This window comes from Bos indicus x Bos taurus, chromosome 2 (assembly GCF_003369695.1).
Source record: "Bos indicus x Bos taurus breed Angus x Brahman F1 hybrid chromosome 2, Bos_hybrid_MaternalHap_v2.0, whole genome shotgun sequence".
In the NCBI taxonomy this organism is placed as follows: Eukaryota; Metazoa; Chordata; class Mammalia; order Artiodactyla; family Bovidae; genus Bos; species Bos indicus x Bos taurus.
Window position 1 is genome coordinate 9,427,216 of NC_040077.1, and position 24,174 is coordinate 9,451,389.

Consider the following 24,174-nt stretch of genomic DNA (forward strand, 5'->3'; position numbering starts at 1 on the left):
TCACCCTGTTAATTACTGTCAGAGCCAGAACTACAATCAAATTAATGTTACCCATATTTTTCATATGGACCTTTCAAAAGCATAACTAGAAATTATCTTAATAATCCTACATTTCTGTTAGTACTCTGATTCACACAAAATTGTTCCCAACATAAAAGCCAAAATAAAACTTCTATTTTAGAAAATTACTTCAGCTCTTATAATTCAGTCATCTTGCATAAATGGTATATTTTTAGTGGAAACCACATTTCTCTGTAAAACTCAAGTGCTCCTGTGGTTATTTTTATCAGAAATGAAATAACTTGGATTTAGTTGAGTTGAAGTATTAAATATTAATTGTTCTTTTTCATCAATATTTTATAGTTGCAAATTTAGAATACAATAAGATCAGACAGCTGGCAAGACTGCATGATATTTTGCACCATAAACAACAAAAGCAATCACCCTCTGTTTTCTGGATAAATATAAACTCATAAGCACTACATTGAAATAAAAACAGAACATTCCTCATGATTATAATGGTTAATAGCTCATATTTCTTCTACTCAAATACTCTATTTTAGCTTCATTTTTGAAATAAAGTCTTGTTACCTTGCATGGTTTAAAAATGGACGGTTGTCAAATGTAAAATAAAAATAAACTACATAAAAAGTTTCAAAAAACTCAAAGCTTTCAAATAGGCAGCCATAACAAAGTTAGCTGATACACTGCTACTGAGAAATGGATGTAAAATGTTATCCGTAACCTGGATCAGGGCATGTACAAGGACTATTCCTGAACAGTATGAAATAGCCAGGTTGCAGCTGCCTTTCAGCTGGAAGCCAAGACACTAGCTAAACCAAAAGAATTACTTCTGACCCAATTAAAGATGAAGGAGGGACATATGCATTCAGCTTTTACACTTTCCCTAAACTTTACAAAAAGGACACTGAAAGTTTTGCTCTGTCTTGTTTTTATAAATATACATGTCCACAGGTTAAAGGAGAATGAGATCAAAGACAGGAGCAACAAGATGCTGACAGCTGGAGAGTTGACTTAGCAGAGTGTGCAGCAGGGAAAACCAAGAAGCAACTCAACTCATACCAGTGAACACCCAGGAGACCTAATGAGTGGTTGCCGGCCCACGGTGCAGCCAGGCTACATGACAGCTGGTTAGAGTATTTCTTTTTTTAAGATGACTTAATGGATGAGATATGCAATGTTTGAGAATTTTGAGACTTTTACACAACTCAAGATGTAGGTTTTCTAAGTACAAAGTATATAGATAGACTGATACCATGTTAATTTGATACCAGTTAAATCCAGGAAAAATGAAACACTTATTTCTCCTAGAATATGAATAAGACCATTTCTAGCACACAGCTCTTGGTTTTTGCCCACCTTCTGTTCACATGTCAGGCCAATCTTCATTTGGGCCATCACCTGTCTTATCCTATGAACACTGGGGACACTATTATTCAACAGTCCCTCGTCCCCACCACACCCCCACCAAGGAAAATGCTCATGATCTAAGTCTGCAAATTCTTCATCCCTAGAAAGATCAGGAACAGTGTGAGGAAAAGACTGCAAAGGGTTAGGTTCCGCTATCTTGAAGCAGCAATCTTCCAAAGACAGTGGAGCAGGTCTGCTAACTGGGTCCTCTAGGATTCCTGCCTTTTACAGTCTGCTTTTTCAGCCTTCCCTAGGATCCTGCAAACTCCTGATATCCTACTACATATTTCTAATTATCCAAACTCTGCTCCTGTTGTTTGCAATCAAAAGCTCTTAACTGATCTGGGTAGAATTCATTCATAAAAAGCAAACTAAGAAAATTCTTCATTTGAATAAACTTTGTACTTCAGATTCATCAGGTATTACAGCTGTAAAGGACCCTAGAGTTCATGGAACTTAATCTTTCCCTATATATCTGGAAAATATAGATATTTTCTATATTTTACTATAGTAAATATAGTAAAATATAGATATTTTCTAATTTTACTATAGTAAAATAAAGCTGAGATCAAGAGACTAGGAGCTTTTTCCAGTGTAATACAGTAAGTAGCAATGCTTACAATAAAATGGGAAACTAATATCAGTTTCAGCATGACTATTGGATTTTTTTAAGTTTATATTTTGTTTCATTTTTACCATACCTCTAGTTCCTGGAAGTGGAGCTGCTATCCAGTAGCCCAAATGTGGTGCATCATATGTCCAAATTAAATGACTGTTATATTCCTTGACCATTCCCTGGCCATGATTTACCCACGCACCTAAAAAGGAAGGCAAAAAAAAGTACTAATCAGTTACCTTATTTATCTTGAATGCTAATAGGAGTTTGCTGATAGTCATGTACAGAATACTTTGTAGGATATTTTCAAAGATGAAAACTGTGACAATATATTTTCATGGGATAATATATATCATAATATATTAAATAGAATAATTTATGACCAAAGAATATACAATCAATATAAATAAACTTTATATAATATATAAAATCAATATAAATTTTATATAAATATAAAAAGGGTATTTATTTAAGAGTTGGAGAAGGCAATGGCACCCCACTCCAGTACTTTTGCCTGGAAAATCCCATGGGCAGAGGAGCCTGGTGGGCTGCAGTCCATGGGGTCGCTAAGAGTCGGGCATGACTGAGCGACTTCACTTTCACGCATTGGAGAAGGAAATGGCAACCCACTCCAGTGTTCTTGCCTGGAGAATCCCAGGGACAGAGGAGCCTGGTGGGCTGCCGTCTGTGGGGTTGCACAGAGTCGGACACGACTGAAGTGACTTAGCAGCAACTTAGGGAAATCATACTCTCCAAATAATGTCTAAATTGTGTATGTTGAGATATGTCTTAGTAAGAATGTAATTAAATCCAAATTTATCAACAGATGGTTGTTACCTGCTCTGGGGTTCTCATTAAATGCTTATAGTATGTGTTTTATGACCTTATTAATATTTTTATTAAATGGTGTTTTGTTCTAGTACTGCTGGCATGGTTCTTTTAGAACTAAACGTCTTTTAAAAAGTGCTATTCTGATTCATTTAAATATCAACCACAGAAAAAAGAATTCAGTAAAACCAGTATCTTTTATGAAGTCCAGCATTACAAAGCTTGTTTATAAGTTTGGTCTATGTATTTGGTTTACTGATTCATTGTAATGATGTATATAGATGAAATTATGGGAGTGAGTCAACCTGCTTTTTGAATAGTCACGTTAAACTTAAGCAGTACATGTGATGAATCAATTCAAAAATTCTGCCACTGGAAGGTACATGAGAAACACAGGCTTTTTTCAGGAGAAACAATCAGAAAGCAGAACTCAAAGCAGATATTCTTCTTTAAAGTGCCTTGAAACAATTCTCTCATTCAACAAGTCAGGGGATTGAGGCCAGAATAAGTCAGTGACTTGTTCAACATCATGTTGCTGGTAAATGGACAGAATCCAGGTCTTACAGCTTTTAATCCAGTGTTTTACAGTACCATACCACTGTGACACTGCGACTTATAATAGGAAATTTATATATACGGTCTTGAATCCCCAGTCCTGGCACAGAGCGCCTAAAACTTTGTAATTCCCTATGTGATAAGATCCATAAAGGTGGAAACAGTGTCTTTTCTTGTTGACAACAAGCTAATTTCAACCATGTCTGAGTTTATGTTAATGAGGTGAATTTTGGAAAGTCCCAGTGGATGGGGGCTGGTTGCCAGGGGAACCAACTGCATGTACCTTTCATCCCCACCCCCACACAACCCTCTAGAGAAGGGAGAGGGGCTGGACCTTGAATTCAATTGTCAGTGTTCAAAGATTTAATCAAGCATGCCTACATACTGTGGCCTCCACAAAAGCCCCTGAACTGCAGGGTTCAGAGAGCAGAGCTGGTGAACACGTGGAGGCGCTAGGAAGGTGATGCGCCCAGAGGAGAGAGCACTGTGGCTCCAAACCCCTTGCCCTGTGCATCTCTTTCATCTGGCTATTACCAAACTGTATCCTTCTACAGAAGACCGATGACCTAGTTAGTAACCTGTCTTCCTGTGAGCTATTCTAGCAAGTTACCAAACTTGAGGAGAGGGTCACTGAAGCTTCCAACTTATAGCCAATCGCAGCAGGAGCATGGCTGATAAGCTGGACTTGCAGTTGGCCTCTTGAGTTGCAGGTTGTGAGCTTGCCTTTAACCTGCGGGATCTGACACTAACTCCAGGTAGATAGGATCTCAGTAAGTTTACTTCAGTTGCTCAGCTGTGTCCGACTCTTTGCAACCCCATGGACTGCAGTACGCCAGGCCTCCCTGTCCATCACCAACTCCCGGAGTTTACTCAAACTCATGTCCATTGAGTCAGTTATGCCATCCAACCATCTCATCCTCTGTCGTCCCCTTCTCTTCCCACCTTCAATCTTGCCCAGCATCAGGGTCTTTTCAAATGAGTCAGTTCTTCACATCAGGTGGCCAAAGTATTGGAGTTTCAGCTTCAGCATCAGTCCTTCCAATGAATATTCAGGACTGATTTCCTTTAGGATGGACTGGTTGGATCTCCTTGCAGTTCAAGAGACTTCTTCAACACCACAGTTCAAAAGCATCAATTCTTTGGCACTCAGCTTTCTTTACATCCATACATGACTACTGGAAAAACCATAGCTTTGACTAGACGGACCACTGAAGGAAATTTTAGGACACTTAGCTCATGTTGGAGGGTACAAGAAAAATACCCTCACATTTGGTGACCAGAAGTGAAACTTCTGAGTGCAGAATAGAGTTGAAAGAAGAGTTTGTCGCTTACAACTACCTTTGTTACTTACATAATTTCCAGTCTTTTAAAAATAACATATCTGTTTTTATCTTCTGTAGTGAACATGTTTGTGCCTCACTACGTACCTTTTCAGTTACAATGAAACCTCAATTCCAAATCTCTTTGAGAATACACTGCTCCCTCTTCTTAGTCCACATGATTAGTTTAGGGCTCCAGTCCCAGCTCCAACACATGACTTAAGCCTAAATAAATCTATGAAATCTATTTGCAGGCCACAGACATTTGTTCTGAGAATAGGCATGCAAACCTCCTTCTAGAAATGCACGGACTCCAAGGGCTTGTGTACTAGCTATAGGAAAAGAATTTCTCTACCTTCTGGACTTTAACCTGGGTAGTATAAAGTGAGAGCGCCTACGGCCTTCCTGCTACTCCAAAGGAAAATCCTATTTCAGAAAGGTTATTAACAGAGGAAACAGATGAGAAAGAAATCAAGCCCTACAAATCAGTCTAGTCTGTGCATCGTGACTTAATCCAACACAGCTCTACCCCGGGGCTTTTCAGTTGTGGGGGACTGATCATCTTTTTTTGTTTTTTGATCAGGACTCCACTTTATTTACATGGAAAAACAAAACCAAGAGAAGCAGAAGAGAAAAATGCATCCAGTTGCTATTTAGGAGGCTAATCTCAGGAAACAAAATTGGTACCGAAGTGTTTTTTTGGAAAATAATCACTTTCTACCTTTATACACACACACACACACACACACACACACACACACATACACACAGAATACAATGTTATTTATTTTCATGAAATTTGCATACATTTATTAATTGCTTTATCCAGGCTTTTAGATATAAGTTTATACTGCCTATGAATCCACCTGCAATGCAGGAGACCCCAGTTTGCTTCATGGGTCGGGAAGATACCCTGGAGAAGGGGCAGGCTCAGTATTCTTGGGCTTCGCTGGTGGCTCAGATGGTTAAAAATCCACCTGCAATAAGGGAGACCTGGGTATGATCCCTGGTGTGGGGACCATCCCCTGGTGGAGGGCATGGAAACCTACTCCAATATTCTTGCCAGGAGAATCCCCATGGACAGAGGAGCCTGGCATGTTACAGAACGTGGGGTCACAAAGAATTGGACACAACTGAGCAACTAAGCATTAGCACTATCATAGCAAAAACCCATAAGAACCTCAAAATATAAAACATGGGAATGTGAGTAAATAATGCTATTTTAAAATAATAGTGATATCATTTTCCCTACAATTTTATTATACTAATCAAAGTGGGGCCACTTTTGGTCACTGATAAAGTGCTTAAAATTATAATATTACTGATTTAGTGCTCTACTAAAGATAAAACATTCATATATAAATATTAATGTTTAAATAATAAGGAATATTAAAATTTAATATTCTATGTAAAATAGAAATTTGTCAATTGTACCTTAATAAAGCTGAAAATTTTTAATAACAATAGAAACCTATTTTTAAGGTAAACCTGCAAATATTCAAAAAATTCCAAATATTCAGAACTTTTTCCCATAGTTCACATACCTGTGTTCATATCAAATGTCCAGGCAGGTACGTGATCGCCTGCACTTACATCATTTGTATGTAGAAGAGGAAGAGAAATTTGAATAGAGCCATCCACCTTTAATTCTTTTCCTCCAGAATATATTTTCACACATATTGCAGCAAGAGGAGTTAATTCAATGCTTTCAAAACCTAAAAACAGAAGACAGTTCATTAAAATATGTAAAGCACAAACTGTTAACAACAAATATTAACAATAAACTAATATTGGCCTAAAATATCTAGTTCCTCTATTTCAACCAGAGCTATCCAGTGTAATACCAAATAGATACTAGATTCTATTCGAAGATTTTTAAACTATAAAATATATCGTAAGTAAATGCTATACTTATGTAACACTGAGACATCATGTTATGAGCCTAATGATCTAATTCTCTCAGACTCCTCTGATTTAATGTCACTGGAATCTAAAAGTCAATATTTTTTTGTTTTTAACTTGTATTTTACATTGGAGTATAGTTGGTTAAAAATGCTGTGAGAGTTTCAGGTGTACAGCAAAGTGATTCAGTTATACATATACATGTATCTATTCATTTTCTAATTCTTTTCCCATTAGGTTGTTATCTAATACTGAGCAGGGATCCCTGTGCTATCCAGTAGGGCCTTTGTTGGTTATCTATTTCAATAATTTGATGTTTTTAAAAACCTACAAAACCATCAGGAAGGCTGCCTCTCTGAGGAGACATTTGAGCAGTGGCCAAATGACAGGTGCCATCCATGCAGAGACCTCAGAGAAGAGCCTTCCAGGCAGAGGAAACCAGGGCAAATCCCCCAAATCAGAAGTGATCTTGGCATGTGTAAGAAGGCAGATGAGAGCGCAGAGGGAGATGGAACCAGCATGAGGCCACGGAAAGGAATTCTAATTATCGCTGCCACCGAACCTGGGAATGTATCTCCAGTTATCAGACAGGGCAACCACTGGGCTTATTGGAGATTTTCTGTTAAATGTAACAGATTTAACCTTTGTAAACATCCTAAAATTCTATCCATAAGATAAGCAAAATAGTGCCATACATATTCTGTAGACTAGTTGCACTGGTAAGTAATGTACTATAAAAAGTACTATGTGAGTAATTATAATATCTCATATCAAACTGTAAAACCAGCTGGCTTTCTTAACTCCACCCCTCGGGTCTGTGAAGTCAGTGGCTTCACATACTGAATGCGTCTGAAACTGATGAGGTCAACACCCTATCATTTGGGATAAGGCCAACTAAAAGAAAAGGAAAAAAGAGTCTGAAAGACAATGAGGAGACTTTAAAAAAGCATCTTCATATTCACAGAACTCTAGAACTGTGCAATCAGTATATTAGCCATGAGCAACATATGGCAATTTCAATTTAAATGAAATTATCAATTTAGTTCCTCAGTGCACTGGTTATATTTCAAGAGCTCAACTGCCACCTGTGGTTAACTGCTACCATATTGGGCAGGACAGAACATTTTCATTTGACACCATGGCTCTAGGACTTTTCAAATGTTAGCAGCTTCAGGACCATTGAAACGTCTAATGAACAATCTCAAAAGCAGGTGGTAGAGAAATGATGAAGAGCAGAACATATTATAACTTCCTCCCACTGAATCTAATGAGTCTTGTTCATAAAAACCCTCCAGGGCAACATGAGCTTCATTTGTGATAGTGTATATTGGCTACCATGCTTGCAATGCTTTTATTTGGAGCATCCTATAACTTATACCTGGAAAACTTTGGCAGGTGTCTTAGATTGGCTTCCTCAAGAAGCAGACCCTGAAATAACACTTTGGAAGGAAGGAAGCACCCACCACTGAGGGAATGGAGGAGTAATACAGAAGAAGGAAGGAAGCCAACACACGATGTGTTAATGAAGAGGTGTGTACACTTTACGTACTCTTTTCTGTCACTGCTTGAGAGCCTGCCTCTTGTGAGGGCTCAGTCTACTTCCTGGGCCAGGGAATGCCCTTATGCAGAGTCACAGATACATGCAGTAGGAAATATTTAGGCTTGTAACAGAAGAGAGGGTCATCTGCCTGGGGTATCAATAACATCAGCTACAGCAGGTAGAAAAAATGCCTATGTAACCATAACACGTATTTGCTTATTACTCTAATTTCTGACTAGCCCCCAAATGATATGGACCAAAAATTTGACTCACGTGAAACCATAAAAATTACAGATTGTCTGAGGTGATTTTTAAAACTGTGGAGTTTCTTACTGGCAACAAGTGGCAGAAATGGTGGAACAAGTATGGATGTACAGAGGAAAGATACAGCTTTTACAGGGGTCATTCATAAGTAAATTGTTAAATAAAATGTAAAATCCCATCACCTCCTTAACTTAGGTCATGACAGCCTTACATATTACTACTGTTGAAACTGAAAAATATACTTTTTCAATATTTACCCTTTTACTTGAAGTATTTCAAATATTTCAAAATTTCCAATTGCTCACTCCAATCTACAAACTTTTTTGTTTCCAACAATTATTGACACTTCTGATCAATTTGAGAATGACTGGTCAAATCATATGTCTAAACTTCTTAGTCAAATTTCCACTTTTAAATGCATTTTTTAATTTGCAAAATTTTACAGTAAACATTACTGTTTTCTATAGTTTGTTTACCTACTTTGAATAAAAATACCCTGTAAATTAAATTCCCCATTAACTTGTAATTTATGCATAAGGTTCTGATGTAATCTCTTTCATAATGTACTAGAATAAAAGGACTGCCTATAAACACTTTAATAACTGTGTTTATGTTTCAAAACTGATGTCTCCTCCAAAGTGTAAATTAATATCAAACATCTAAATAAATAGAATTTGAATATGTACTATTTTTATAAAGAGATTATATAAAAATTAGGAAATACCTGACTTATTGAGAGTAATGCCAGTTGTATACAGAAAATTATCCACCTTCAAAAACTGTTGTAGAACTGTAAGGTAGCCTGTAACATTGCTAATATGATGGTTGTTGGGTAGTTTAATTAAGGCTTTTGAAAACTGAACACTTGGTTGAGATTTGGCATCTGGAAAAAGAAAACCTCATTAGCCAATAAACAAAACAAATGCACAGAAAGCACAGCACTACTGGTCAGGACATGTTACTCTAAGTGAACCAGTTATTTCTAAAACATTACTAACATCTTATTATAATGATTATTTTATATTCAGATCTGAATAAACAAGAAATGCCCCTTTCTTTAACTCAAAGTCCTGCACTCAACATGCCAGCAAATTTGGAAATCTCAGCAGTGGCCACAGGACTGAAAAAGGTCAGCTTTCATTCCAATCCCAAAGAAAGGCAATGCCAAAGAATGTTCAAACTACCACACAATTGCTTTCCTCTCACACGATAGCAAAGTAATGCCCAAAATTCTCCAGGCCAGGTTTCAACAGTACATGAACCGTGAACTTCCAGATGTTCAAGCTGGGTTTAGAAAAGGCAAAGGAACCAGAGTTTAAATTGCCAACATCCGCTGGATCATCAAAAAAGCAAGACAGTTCCAGAAAAACATATACTTCTGCTTTACTGACTATGCCAAAGCCTTTGACTATGTGGATCACAAACTGTGGAAAATTCTTCAAAAGATGGGAATACCAGACCATCTGACCTGCCCCCTGAGAAATCTGTATGCAGGTCAGGAAGCAATAGTTAGAACTGGACATGGAACAATGTCCAGTTGCAAATCGGGAAAGGAGAACATCAAGGCTGTATATTGTCATCCTGTTTATTTAACTTACATACAGAGTACATCATGAAAAACACTGGGCTGGATGAAGCACAAGCTGGAATGAAGATTGCTGGGAGATATATCAATAACTTCAGATATGCAGATGACATCACCCTTATGGCAGAAAATGAAGAAGAACTAAAGAGCCTCTTGATGAAAGTGAAAGAGGAGAGTGAAAAAGTTTGTTTAACACTCAACATTCAGAAAACTAAGATCACGGCATCTGGTCCCATCACTTCATGACAAATAGATGGGGAAACAGTGGAAACAGTGGGAGACTTTATTTTTTGGGGCTTCAAAATCACTGCAGATGGTTACTGAAGCCATGAAATTAAGACACTTGCTCCTTGAAAGAAAAGTTATGACCAACCTAGACCGCATATTAAAAAGCAGAGACATAACCGTGCCAACAAACGTCCTTCTAGTCAAAGCTATGGTTTTTCCAGTGGTCATGTATGGATGTCAGAGTCAGACTGTAAAGAAAGCTGAGTGCCGAAGAATTGATGCTTTGAAACTGTGTTGTTGGAGAAGACTCTTGAGAGTCCCTTGGGCTGCAAGATCAAACCAGTCAATCCTAAAGGAAATCAGTCCTGAATATTCATTGGAAGGACTGATGCTGAAGCTGAAACTCCAATACTTTGGCCACCTGATGTGAAGAACTGACTCTGAAAAGACCCTGATGTTGGGAAAGATTGAAGATGGGAGGAGAAGGGGACGACAAAGGATGAGATGGTTGGATGGCATCACCGACTTGATAGACATGAGTTTAAGTAAGCTCCGGGAGTTGGTGATGGACAGGGAAGCCTGGCGTGCTGCAGTCCATGAGCAGCAAAGAGTTGGACACGACTGAGCGACTGAACTGAACTTAGATCACACAAGGCACATTTAGGCTAGAGCCTGCTTGAGCTTGATTCATCTGCCCAGAATTTCTTCACCTTTGAGTTTCACTCTGGGGAACCACACGTTGACCCATGTGGCACATCTGGGGTTTCATTTCTGCAACAAGAGTAGAGGCACTGGAGCATGCTAGAATGGGCTGAAAGCAATCAACAGCATCTCATTGTCCTCTTGACCACAGTGACTTGCTGAGTGATGGAACCTGTGCCAACCACAGTTAGTGAGACCCAACGTGGATTTTGGGCTTCTCAGGCAGCAGACAGTATAAAGAATCCACCTGCCAATGCAGAAGATGCAAGAGAATGGGTTCGATCCTTGGGTTGGGAAGATCCCCTGGAATAGGAAATGGCAACCCACTCCAGTATTCTTGCCAGGAGATTCCCATGAACAGAGGAGCCTGGTGGGCTACAGTCTATGGGATCACAAAGAGTAGGACACACTAAGCATCTGAGCACAGACAATGTGAATTTTGCTTGGACTTCTAGGGGCAAAGACATGCTATTCCCTACTAGATTTAATGTGAGCAGGTATGTCCAGGAGTCGCAAAAGCCATTTTGTGACCAGAAATGAGAACTCATTTGAAAATAGACAATAAGGGGCGGAAAGTTGAAAAATGGAAAGAGTTTGAAGAGGCCAGTAAGGAGTGGGACTATGTCAAGATAATGGCCTTTCTCTGCACACATGCAGGTCCTATTTACTTTTTACCCTTCACACACAGCTCTACATCCATCCTGCTGTGCACCAGCAAAATCAGTGCAAGAGTGAGAGATTCTACTACCTCGCTCAGTAAATGACTCCAAGATTAATCAAGCCCCAGTTTTTCCCAAATGATAGTATTAGGTTTTCTTTAATACATTAGGACTAAATAAGATAGCTTCTAAAAATGAAGAATTTCAAAAACTGTTTCTTTACCATGACTCTTGTCTTGGACTCTAAGATTTTCTACTTTTACCAGTCATTCCTAATATGCTTTGGTTCTAAACATTGATTTCCCAAAAGAAATAAGTGAATTATTGTCATTTACAGACGTTTTACATAATACGCAGTAAGAGTTACAAAATGCTGGGATGTTCCCTAAGGACTAGTTAAGGGAGGGGAGGAGGTAGGTGAGGATGAAAGCTAGCATCTTCGAGGTTGCTAAGCAGAGTTGGAAAACACAGTTTGAATCACAGCCCAAATCAGGCTTCTTGTATTCCTGCCCTCGGGACATGTGAGTGGGGCAAATCATGTCTGCTCAGTAGATACTGAATTCCCCAGCCTCAGACCTTTCCCTCGAAGGCAGCAAGATTAATGTCAGAGGCAGGAATGAAGGTGACCTGCCGACGAGAATGCCCCAAAGGTCTGAGTCCTTTTCCCAATTTCATCAACCACCAAAGCCCAGAAAGAGCTGTGATTTGAGAAGTTCAGAAACTCTTTCCAGTATTTCTGAAAGTCAAATGTTCTATTGAGGGTGGCTAAAATGATAAAAGAGAATGAGTCCCACTACACACAAAAAAATATGTATGCTATAGCTTGATAGTGAAATAAGAATCGGTTCAGGTCAACTTATAGTCAATACTAGTCATCCCAGTTCAATTAAAATTTTTCCCACCTTATAATCAACATTGATCCATTGGTGAAGTAGTACAGTTATACAATACAGTCACTTTCAAGTGTTTACTTACTAGTTAAGAAGAAGTAGAGTACTTACCAGCTAATTTTCCAGTAATTAAAATAGTGTCTTCAAATAGCCATATATTTGCTTGGTTTTGTGGGAACAATGAAAGTGTAACTGATGAATATACTGTGAAATATAGCACAATTAGAATATTTTATTAGACATGGAAGTAAAACTGGGACAAATACAGTTCTGCTCCAGCAGGCCCTAAAAACGTAGGAAAAACAAACTATGTGATGGGAAAAGCAATTCAAAACAAGGAAGAATGAATGTAAAATATAGAGGGGAAAAAAGGAACATAATAAAGTGAGAAGATTGGGCATCACTACTAATTTGTTAAAAATTTCATATAATACTTTGTACCAAGATGACTAATGATGTTCTCTAACCCTATGTGTGTGTGTGTGTGTGTGTGTGTGTGGTCAAGCTAAATGCTTAAACAACCCTCTGCTCTTTTCTCTATACAATCATTACTTATTTCCTTCTTATAATTCTTAAAACCTTTTTTCCTGCCTCCATGATTTTAGGTTCTTTAAGGGGAGTACATCCATTCTGTTTTAACTTCCCACACAAAGGTTCAATGCTTTTCTTCACAGCGTGGTTCACCAAACAGACTGAGTTGGCAAAGGATAAAACAGTTTAACATACACATGATCCATAGGCAACCTTTAGTAGTAGGCAGGATGAGGCTGAACCTGTCTACAAGAGTAGGCATCTGAAATGACTGGTGGGATGAGTAAGTGCAAATCCCTGAAAGATAACAATTCTTTCCAGATGAGGAGCAAGAGGCAGGGATAAAAGACCATCATTTTATAAGCAAGAACAAGTCAGATAAGCTTACCAATCCTGCAAAAGAAAAATGTTTTGAGGCATTACCTAAAGTACAAGTTCTCATTGATCTCCTCCATGCAATGTATTTAAATATCAGCAGAAACTATATAGTACCCCTAAATCACGTAAAAGATAAAATACACTTGCCTGGGAATACTTTTAATTAGAGCTTACTGTTAAAGGAAATATGAAAAAGAAGATAAAATATAAAACTATACAAAAATTATGGGTGGATGTAAAACAATTTTTTTTATTAAATAGAAAAGGAAGACTATCAATGAAAGTAATTTTAATTCAGAAATTATTAATATTTAGACAGATTGCTGGAGTTCCAAGATTGGAGAGGAGGTGGTGGGATAATAGCTTGGACCTTGAGATGACTGGATCCCACACTGTGGAAAGGGGCTACCCTGACAGCTTTTCCTATTAAGCCTGAGGAGAATCTTTCTGAATCTCATTAAAATTTGCATTCAGATTTCCTTCGATTTACAGAAATGTTTCTGATTTTAAAAGGGATGTGTATCTTCTCTGGAAAAGCTGAGAAATACAGAAAAGGAAGAAAATGATGGTCATCACAGGACCACCACAGAGACCACCACCATTAGTATTTCACTGTAGCTCTTCCTGGATTTGTCCTGCGGTTTAAAAAAGAGGGAGTGTGATATCATACACAGAGTATTTTCACCCTGAGTTTTCACTTAAGATAATGTTGTAAGCATTTCTGTCCCTCAGTAGAAACTTTTCATAACATTTTCAAGGTCATATTCCTTAAAGTATCAAGATTCACTTAAACTGTATAATACTGCAGACTGTTTCCATTTTCACGATTACAGAATATTCGCCTCATTATCCTTGTGCACAAGTATCTGTCCACTTTATTTGTATGTTCATGTTTAGAAAAGATTCCCAGCAAAGATGAAGATTTCAAAGACTCCGACACACATATTTCAAAACTGTCATCCCAATAATACTGCCAACTTCTCCCACCAGCAGTGTTAGAGGAGGCCCATCCTGTCAATACTGAGGATGTTCACTCTATAAAACTTCCCTGAGGTGAAAAATCTAAGAAATGCATGTTTTGGGGGTGTACTTAGATTATTAGAAAGGTAAATATTTTATCACATTCTTTAACTTGTATTTCCTGTTTTAAATCTGCTAAGTCATGGTTCTGTCCATTTATATTATTTAGGCAGTGTCCTGGTGTCTTTTACTGACATGAATGAATTCTTAGCACATAAAAGGTATCATTCCTTATTACTTCACATATTTTTCCTACTTTTTAAAATTATGGTGAAATTTACCTTTTACGACATCATTCATTGCTTTTCAGTTTAAAAAGACCATCCTAAAAAAAGATAGTTTATTATATTAAATATAATTTTCCACATTCGAACTCTTTGAGCAATGTATTTTGGAATATGGATTCAAATTAATTTACTGCAAATGGTTAGCAAAATATTCCAGTATTACTTATTGAATATTCAGCTTTTTCCTCAATGATTTATAATAGTTCCTTACCATAGATTATATTTTTTATACCTACTAGTATCTGATTTGTAAAATATCACAATAAATCTGTAGCTAGATATTTTAGTTATCTGGAATTTCAAACTGCCTCTAGTAAATCTCTTAAAACTTCAGGTATTTTTACATATTTATTCTTCAAGAATTATTTTGCCAAGTATTTTGCTAATACGTTAAATCTGTAAATTAATATGGGAAGAATTAAAATCTTTACAATATTCAGAGTAAGAAAAATATATATTTTTCCAGTTATTCGGTGTTTTAGTTGATTTTTTTTTCTAGTTCTATCAGTAACATTTGGTAGTTTTATTTTCCTCCCCACAGTTACTTCACTTTTTTTGTAGGTTTCCCTTCTCATAGTGTTCTGAGAAGCATTTATTTTCCTTTTTCCTAATTGGAAATGTATGTAAGAACATCTATTGATTTTTACCAGTGCTAACTTTCAGTTTTCCAGGGATATGATCATAACCACAAATAATGGCTTTGATTCTTCCTAATAGCTCTCCTCTTTTTTGTCTGTTAATATCTTTTTGTTCTGATGAGAACTTCTACTACAATGTAAAATAATACAGATATCTGTATTTAGTTTCTTACTTTAGTAGGATCACCTCTAATATTTTATGCTTAGTATGAGTTTGAGATATCTAAGTATATCTTTATGGTCCTAGTTTTTAAAGAGTTTATTCTTGGTTACGCATGAATGGTAAACTTACAAAATACATTTCAGGCACTTGTTGATATTATCACATACTAGTTTTAATTTGTTTTAATTGTTGTTGTTCAGTCGCTCAGTCATGTCTGACTCTTTGAGACCCCATGGACTTCAGCACACCAGGCTTCCCTGTCCTTCATCATCTCCCAGAGCTTGCTCAAACTCGTGTCCATTGAGTCGGTGATGCCATCCAACCATCTCACCCTCTGTTGTCCCCTTCTCCTCCTGCCCTCAATCTTTCCCAGCATCAGGATCTTTCCTAATGAGTCGGCTCTTCGCATCAGGTGGCCAAAGTGTTGGAGCTTCAGTTTCAGCATCAGTCCCTTCAATGAAAATTCAGGATTGATTTCCTTTAGGATGGACTGGCTTGATCTCCTTGCTGTCCAAGGGACCCTCAAGAGTCTTCTCCAACACCGCAGTTCAAAAGTATCAATTCTTCAGCACTCAGCCTTCTCCATGGTCGAACTCTCACATCCATACATGACTACTGGAAAAACCCTTGCTGTCTCTGCTTTTTAACATGCTGTCTAGGTTTTTCATAGCTTTTCTTCCAAGGAGCAAGCGTCTTTTAATTTCATGGCTGTAGTCACCATTTGCAGTGATTTTGGAGCCCAAGAAAATAAAATCTGTCTGTTTCCATTGTTTCCCCATCTATTTGCCATGAAGTGATGGGACTAGATGCCTTGATCTTCATTTTTTTGAATGTTCCCTGGTGGTTCATACAGTAAAGAATCTGTCTGTAATGCAGAAGACACACATTTGATCCCTGGGTTGGGAAGATCCCCTGGAGAAGGGAGTGGCAACCCACTCCAGTATTCTTGCCTGGAGAATTCCATGGACAGAGGAGCCTGGTGGGCTAAGTCCATGGGGTCGCAAAGAGTTGGACACAGCTGAGCAACTAACACTTGACTTTTACTCTCCTCTTTCACCTTCATCAAGAGGCTCTTTAGTTCCTCTTCACTTTCTGCCATAACAGTGGTGTCATATGCACATCTGAGGTTACTGACAGTTCTCCTGGCAATCTTGATTCCAACTTGTTCTAATAGTATGATATATAAAATTAATAAAGTCTGACATCTGTATAGTCCTGCAAAGAGAAAAATTCTACTTGGTCTGGACAGTACGCTATATTTAAATAATGGTGAAATTCTTTTTCACTATTCTGCTTAGGATTTTTGCATTTCAAGTTACAGGTAAGATTGATCTATAGAGGGATGTGTAAATGAGAAAGAGTATGCTCACAAGAGGGCATTTAATTTTGACCTTTGTTAGGTCTCAGGATCAAGGCTGTACTGATTGATATGGTGGAATGACCTGCAGTACTTTTCCTTATAGCCTCAGAAGTTATTTTTATCTAGAACATTTTATGCATGATTAATTTACCTCATCTAAAAGCAATAATCATTTACATTATAACAAAATTGTTTGTTTTATTGGATTTTTAAGATATTTGCCATCAAATTTGTTATCAATAACTTTTATGACTTTTAAAACTTTTATGTATTTTTGTCAACTATTTCTTTATATTTTTCTAACATATGCCAATATACTTCTGTCTTTATTATTTCCTTTTCCCAATAGTTGGTTTCTTCTTTCATTGTTTTTCTCACTTTTTCTGAATGAATAGTTGTGCTTAATTTCTATCTTTAAAAAAAATTAAATCATTTGAGACCATGAATTTATCTCAACCATATCCCTATACAGATTTTCTAGTCATTATTTTCTAGAATTTTACTCATGTGAATCTTATTAAATTACCTAATTTTTCATTTTCTTTCTCAATCTAATTTTAAATAGTTCAATGATTAAAATGTTTCCAATATGAACTATAATATCTAAAATTTAACAAGAACAATAAAATATAAAATTTTTGAAAAGACTGACTGCCGAATGGATCATCCTTCCAGTCAGACTTGTATTCTGGAAACTGGTTGGCCATTTTACCCCCAATATCCAATTAGTTATACTGTGGTAGTCACTCAGTCATGTCCAACTCTTTGCAACCCATGGACTGTAGCCCACCAGGCTCCTCTGTCCATGGGATTCTCCAAGCAAGAATACTGGAGTGGGCTGCCATTTCCTTCTCCAAATTAGTGATACTAAGTACTACCAATTTTTTCCAGCTTTGTTGAGATATAACTGACACATAACATTATATAACCTTAAGGTATACAATGGCATGATATTTGTATATATTGTAAAATGATTACCATAATAAATACTGATTCTTTCTCTAGTATGCCTCTTGTATGCTTACATCTCCTTTCATCTCCTTTCTTACATCAGGCTAGCCTTACAGTCCCCCAGCACAGCCACAGTTTCATAGCTAGACTCCCTGAATCTATTTTAGCCCTGCTGTTGACCTATTCCCTATATGCTGTAAACTCAGTTTCTAAACAACTAAAATTCATGTGTTCAAGAATCTATAAGAATGGCTTTATTAGTCATCATGTAAATCTAAACTGTTCATCTACCTTTAGAGAAGGTCCCTTCACCAATACTTTGGCCCATCCTAATCCTGTAGGCCGGAGAAGGCAATGGCAACCCACTCCAGGACTCTTGCCTGGCAAATCCCATGGACGGAGGAGCCTGGTTGGGTTCAGTCTATAGGGTCGCTAAGAGTCAGACAAGACTGAGCGACTTCACTTTCACTCTTCACTTTCATGCATTGGAGAAGGAAATGGCAACCCACTCCAGTGTTCTTACCTGGAGAATCCCAGGGGCAGGCGAGCCTGGTGGGCTGCCGTCTCTGGGGTCGCACAGAGTCAGACACGACTGAAACAACTTAGCAATCCTGTAGGCATGCCATGCCCCCTACCCCCATACACCTGCAGACAAGTTTTATACCAGAGCAGAGATGTTTCTCAGGATTCCTTCAGGCCTCTGTAGCAGGAAAAAGGCCTTCATATTTTCTTCAAACTGGCACACCTTTCTAATTTCCTTATACTGGCTTCACATAGACAGTCATATTTTCAGTTTACCAGAACAAGCAATTCTCAAAGAGTAAAAAATCATTTACATTTAGTGAAGGCAAAACACTATTTAAGTGCTTACTTGGCATTCTTCTGGTCTTCCAAGGTAGAGGCGTCAACACGTAGCCATCTTTGTAAGCAATAATGGTTAAGCTGAGTCCTAACTTGTAGGGAACGCTTATCAACACTGCTCCATTGTTTCTAGTTACTGTGGAATTTGTCTTTGTGTAGTTTACAAACACTTCTACAACTGCTTGACTCAGGTACTGACGACTGATGATGTCATTCACCTGGACTTTCAGCATAAATACAGACACTAGAAAAGACAAAATCACAGCACATTAAATCCTAGAAAGCATATGTCACTATACTGTAAAATGTCATTTAAAACACCTGAACAATACCAAACTGTTGAAAAACTTAGAAGATACATACATACGGATGGATAGAAAGGTGTTAAACATTCCACCAAATTCATTCTTCCTAAAACTGATTAAGTTGAATATTATTAATAAGGTATAGTATTATCACTATTTTGTCTGCCAGTTAAAAGGAAAAGAAGGGAGAATAGTGAATAACGGAAAGTGAGAATAGTAAATAATGCAAAGACAGCTTCTGGCTTTAGGAAAATTTTTACTTTATATGACAAATTTCTAATATTATCAAGTTGCTGCTACTGCTGCTAAGTCGCTTCAGTCATGTCCGACTCTGTGCGACCCCACAGATGGAAGCCCACCAGGCTCCTCCGTCCCCAGGATTCACCAGGCAAGAACACTGGAGTGGGTATTATCAAGTTACATAGATTTAATACTAATAAAATACAGTCAAAGGTCTTAGAATAAAATGCTATTCACCAAACCCATTAGTGCATGGATAGCTCTTTTATTTTGCTCTGTTGTCTGGAAAGCAGAGGATGTGTTTTAGTTCCAAATTACAAAATATCAAAACAAAATCTCAGATGGACCTAGAGAATATTATGCTTAGTGAAATAAGTTAGAGAAAGATAAATACTATGATATTACTTTTAAATAAAATCTAAAAAATAATACAAATGAACGTATACCCAAAACAAGCAAACTCACATAGAAAATAAACTTAAGATAACCAAAGGTGAGAGGGAAGCTGAGGGGACAAATTAGAGGTATGGGATTAACAAACTACTATTTATAAAATAGATAAGCAACAAGAATGTGTTGTATTGCACAAGGAATTACAGCCATTATCTTGTAATAGCCTATAATGGAATAAAATCTACAAAAATACTGAATCACTATGCTGTACTGCTGACACTAATACTGTAGATCACCTATGTGTGTGTGCTAAGTTGCTTCAGTCATGTCCAGCTCTTTTCGACCCTACGGACTGTAGCCCATCAGGCGCCTCTGTCCACAGGATTCCCCCGGCAAGAATACTGGAGTGAGTTGCCATGCCCTCCTCCAGGAGGTATTCCTGACCCAAGGATCTAATCCAAATCTCTGAAGTCTCCTGCACTGGCAGATACGTTTGCCCCTAGCTCCACCTTAAGTTAAAAAAAATTTTACTAAAATATAAAAAACATTATCAGTTAAATATATAGACGATAAATTCAAGAAAAAAGAACTAAGGCTGGCTTCTACTTAACACCTTCAGCCTTACAGATTTTGACAATGTGTTCGTGGATTTACCATTGATAATATCTGGCTACGGAAGAACTTTTACCATCATGGAAATACCTTTGCAAAGCCAGCATCACAACACCTTTGCTAAAAATGTCTTTCTTCTCTTCCACTATTTATGGGCTCTGAGGTCAGTCAAGGTCCATCTTTGCTGTTCCCTAGACGTGTGACTTTAGGTAAGTTACTCACCTCTCAGTCCATTTGCTCATCTGTAAAATCAGGACAGCAGCCACTAATTTGAGCTAATAAAGTGAAATAATGCAAATAATGTGCTCTGTATAGTGTTTGTCAAATCAAATTATAATATTGTTATTTATAACAAAAATTATTACTTCACAATTGGAGACCACTTCACAAACATGAGAACATCACTAAGAAAGAGCTCATAAGGATTAACTATGCTGCTATGCGTTTGTATAAACCTATATTTAAGAATTTTTAGCAAGAACATCATGTCAGGTAAAAAATCCCAGTCAGCACTGACTGAATTGCAGTGAAGCAATTGCAGCACTGACTGAATTTAGTATTGCTACAAAACTTATCACACCTTATCTATTCTTTGTTAAAATAATCGAGACTTTAAATTGCTTTTGGACCACAACAAAGGCATTTAGATCAAAATAGAATTGTCAAAAATAGAATCATTAAATTTTTATATAACATTAATTAAAAATAAAAAAGTAATCACAAACACACGCTTGTGCCAGACCATGGCTTCAAATTCAAATGGGAAATATAACTCTTGGCAAAATAATAAAAGGTTGTAATAAAAATGGTATGATGAGCTTCTAAACCAGATGTCCTTGTACAGGTCCACCTAGTACAATAAACTATGCGTAGAGGACAAGTAGCTGCTGCTCAATCTAAAGTAAATAGCCCAGCCACCTGCCCCTAAACCCCGAGACAAAATGTACTGAGCCACTGGCATAAAGCATCCAACTAATGCAAACTCCAGGAGACAGAGGAGGACAGAGGAGCCTGGTAGGCTACAGTCGATGGGTTCACAAAGAGTCGGACACAACTTAGTGACTGAACAACAACAAAACCGCAGGCCAGACAGTCTGTTAGGCCCTTGAAATGTTGATTAAAGATACACAGAGGCTAACAGTTGCTGAAGCTGAATCATCTCTGGGAGTCTATAAGCTTCCCCTCTCTGTGCTTCCCTCTCCTTCCAGAAGAAGTGTTATACTGCCCCTCCTGATGATCTGTGAGTTGTATCAAACTCCCCTGAATCTTATAGCATGAGTTGGGTTCTGTTGCTTGTTTCCAAAGCAAGTACCTTAAATGACATAGGACACAACTGTAAGTACAGAATAGTTTATTCCTCAGATGGTAAAGAATCTGACTGTAACGCAAAAGACCTGGGTTCAATCCCTTGGTTGGGAAGATCCCCAGGAAAAAGGAATGGCTACCCACTCAAATATTCTTACCTGGAGAATTCCATTGACAGAGGAGCATGGCAGACTACAGTCCATGGGGTCACAAAGAGTCAGACACGACTGACAACTAACCCTTTCACTTTTTTCTCTTTACACGCTATCTTCCGTAAGAGAAAGAGAAGGAGGGAAGGATAATGTACCAAACTCAGATAAACCATATAAGAGGAATACTGCACACTATGGTTTTTCCAGTGGTCATGTATGGATGTCAGAGTTGGACTGTGAAGAAATCTGAGCACCAAAGAATTGATGCTTTTGAACTGTGGTGTTGGAGAAGACTCTTGAGAGTCCCTTGGAGTGCAAGGAGATCCAACCAGTCCATCCTAAAGGACATCAGTCCTGGGTGTTCATTGGAAGGACTGATGCTGAAGCTGAAACGCCAATACTTTGGCCACCTCATGTGAAGAGCTGACTCATTATAAAAGACCCCGATACTGGGAAAGATTGAGGGCAGGAGGAGAAGGGGACAGCAGAGGATGAGATGGTTGGATGGCATCACCGACTTGATGGACATGGGTTTGGGTGGACTGTGGGAGTTGGGTGATGGACAGGGAGGCCTGGCATGCTGCTGTTCATGGGGTCGCAAAGAGTTGGACACGACTGAGTGACTGAACTGAACTGAACTGAACTAGAAGATAAGGAAACTAATAATTTTAAAAGCTTTTAAAATTTGGTCATGGGCCTTATTCAAACCAAAGGTACTACAATGGTTCTTTCAACAGCATTTTCAGGAATGGGACTCAATAGGGAATTTTTACTAATTTGTTTGCTCCAAAGATTAGTTTCAGAAATTCTCAGAGCCTTTGGATTTATAGACAAAGTCCAAGTGTAGTAAGAGTCTAAACTAAATTAATTAAAAACTCTGCATATTCCATCTGTTCCATCTTTATAAAAGTACAGTTACCAAAATAAGACACCCAAAAACCTCTTGGCATTCTGAAACTGGGTTTGATTCACAAAATGTCTTCCAATCCAGAATGGATGATTTTACTTTTTCACATGTACTAATACAGATGCTTTAACCTCTGAGCCACCAGGGAAGTCCAATACTGTTAGTAAATCTGATGAGAAATGAGTATCAAATTCAGAAAAAAACAACTTGCAAAGGTCAAATCTTCACTATCAAAAACACACTGTCTCTCTCTGAGGAGATCTCCTCTATCTATACCTTAGGTTGCCTGACAGACTTAGGATATAATGTAGGCCTGACCAAAACTGTCTTTCTAAGCTCAAATAGGAAAAAAATTAGTATTTGTGTAACACACACACACACACCTCTTCCCCCAGGCCCAGTACTAGAAACTTTATATACGTTGTCCAATTTCATCTCAATACAAACCCGCAAGACTTCCCCCGTTTTAAGGCAAGAAAACTGAGGCAAACATTGAGCAGCTAATAGAGCACAGGCAGGATTAACAGGTTCATTTTACTCCAAGTTCCATGTATTTGTACTTTCTCTCTCACCGAAAAGCCTTAGGAATTTGGTTTCCACCATATTTACTAGTTTCTGCTTTCAGAGTCCCTTGGACATCAAAGAGATCAAACCAGTCAATCCTAAAGGAAATCACCCCTGAATATCACTCACTGATGCACAAACTAAAGCTTCAGTATTTTGGCCACCTGATGGGAAGAGCCGACTTACGGGAAAAGACATTGATGCTCTCTGAGAAAGACTGAAGGCAGAAGGAGAAGAGGGTGACAGAGGATGAGATGGTTGGATGGCATCACCAATTCAATAGACATGAACCTGGGCAAACTTGGGCAAAGACCAGGAGGCCTGGAGTGCTGTAGCGCATGGGGTTTCAAAGAGTCGGACGTGACTTGGCAACTGAACAACAAAAAAATATTCACTAGCTTATTTCCTCCCAACCAGAGAAGGAAGCCCTCATTTGCTGACCCTCTGAGCCACCCACTCCCTCCTTCAGCTTGGTTTTTCTGGCCCCAGCATAAGCAGCAGCAAAAAAACAGCATTAAAAAAAAAAAAAAAAAACCCTAAAAACAGAATCTTGGCTGAAAGCCTAGTTATAGAAATTAAAGAGGCACAAACAATTCTTTTTCCTTCAAATAAAAAGTTATAAAGAATTGTCTGCCATTTATTTCTTTTTCTGCTCTGATTGCTGTGGCCAAAACTTCCAAAACTATGTTGAATAGTAATGGTGAAAGTGGGCACCCTTGTCTTGTTCCTGACTTTAGAGGAAATGCTTTCAATTTTTCACCATTGAGGATAATGTTTGCTGTGGGTTTGTCATATATAGCTTTTATTATGTTGAGGTATGTTCCTTCTATTCCTGCTTTCTGGAGAGTTTTTATCATAAATGGATGTTGAATTTTGTCAAAGGCTTTCTCTGCATCTATTGAGATAATCATATGGTTTTTATTTTTCAATTTGTTAATGTGGTGTATTACATTGATTGATTTACGGATATTGAAGAATCCTTGCATCC

The 24,174-nt window shown here is 37.9% G+C and overlaps 1 protein-coding gene across 1 annotated transcript in view; it reads right to left on the reverse strand.

Annotated features, from left to right (window-relative positions):
- Positions 1–24,174, reverse strand: part of FAM171B (family with sequence similarity 171 member B) — an 80,189-nt gene that overhangs the window by 7,442 nt on the left and 48,573 nt on the right. Inside the window, exons 2-6 of the mRNA XM_027555846.1 lie at positions 18,719–18,952; positions 12,631–12,723; positions 9,180–9,338; positions 6,294–6,464; positions 2,133–2,249 (exon numbers count right to left, since the gene is read on the reverse strand). Of these exons, the coding sequence (XP_027411647.1) occupies positions 2,133–2,249; positions 6,294–6,464; positions 9,180–9,338; positions 12,631–12,723; positions 18,719–18,952 (774 nt within the window). The remainder of the gene's footprint in view (positions 1–2,132; positions 2,250–6,293; positions 6,465–9,179; positions 9,339–12,630; positions 12,724–18,718; positions 18,953–24,174) is intronic.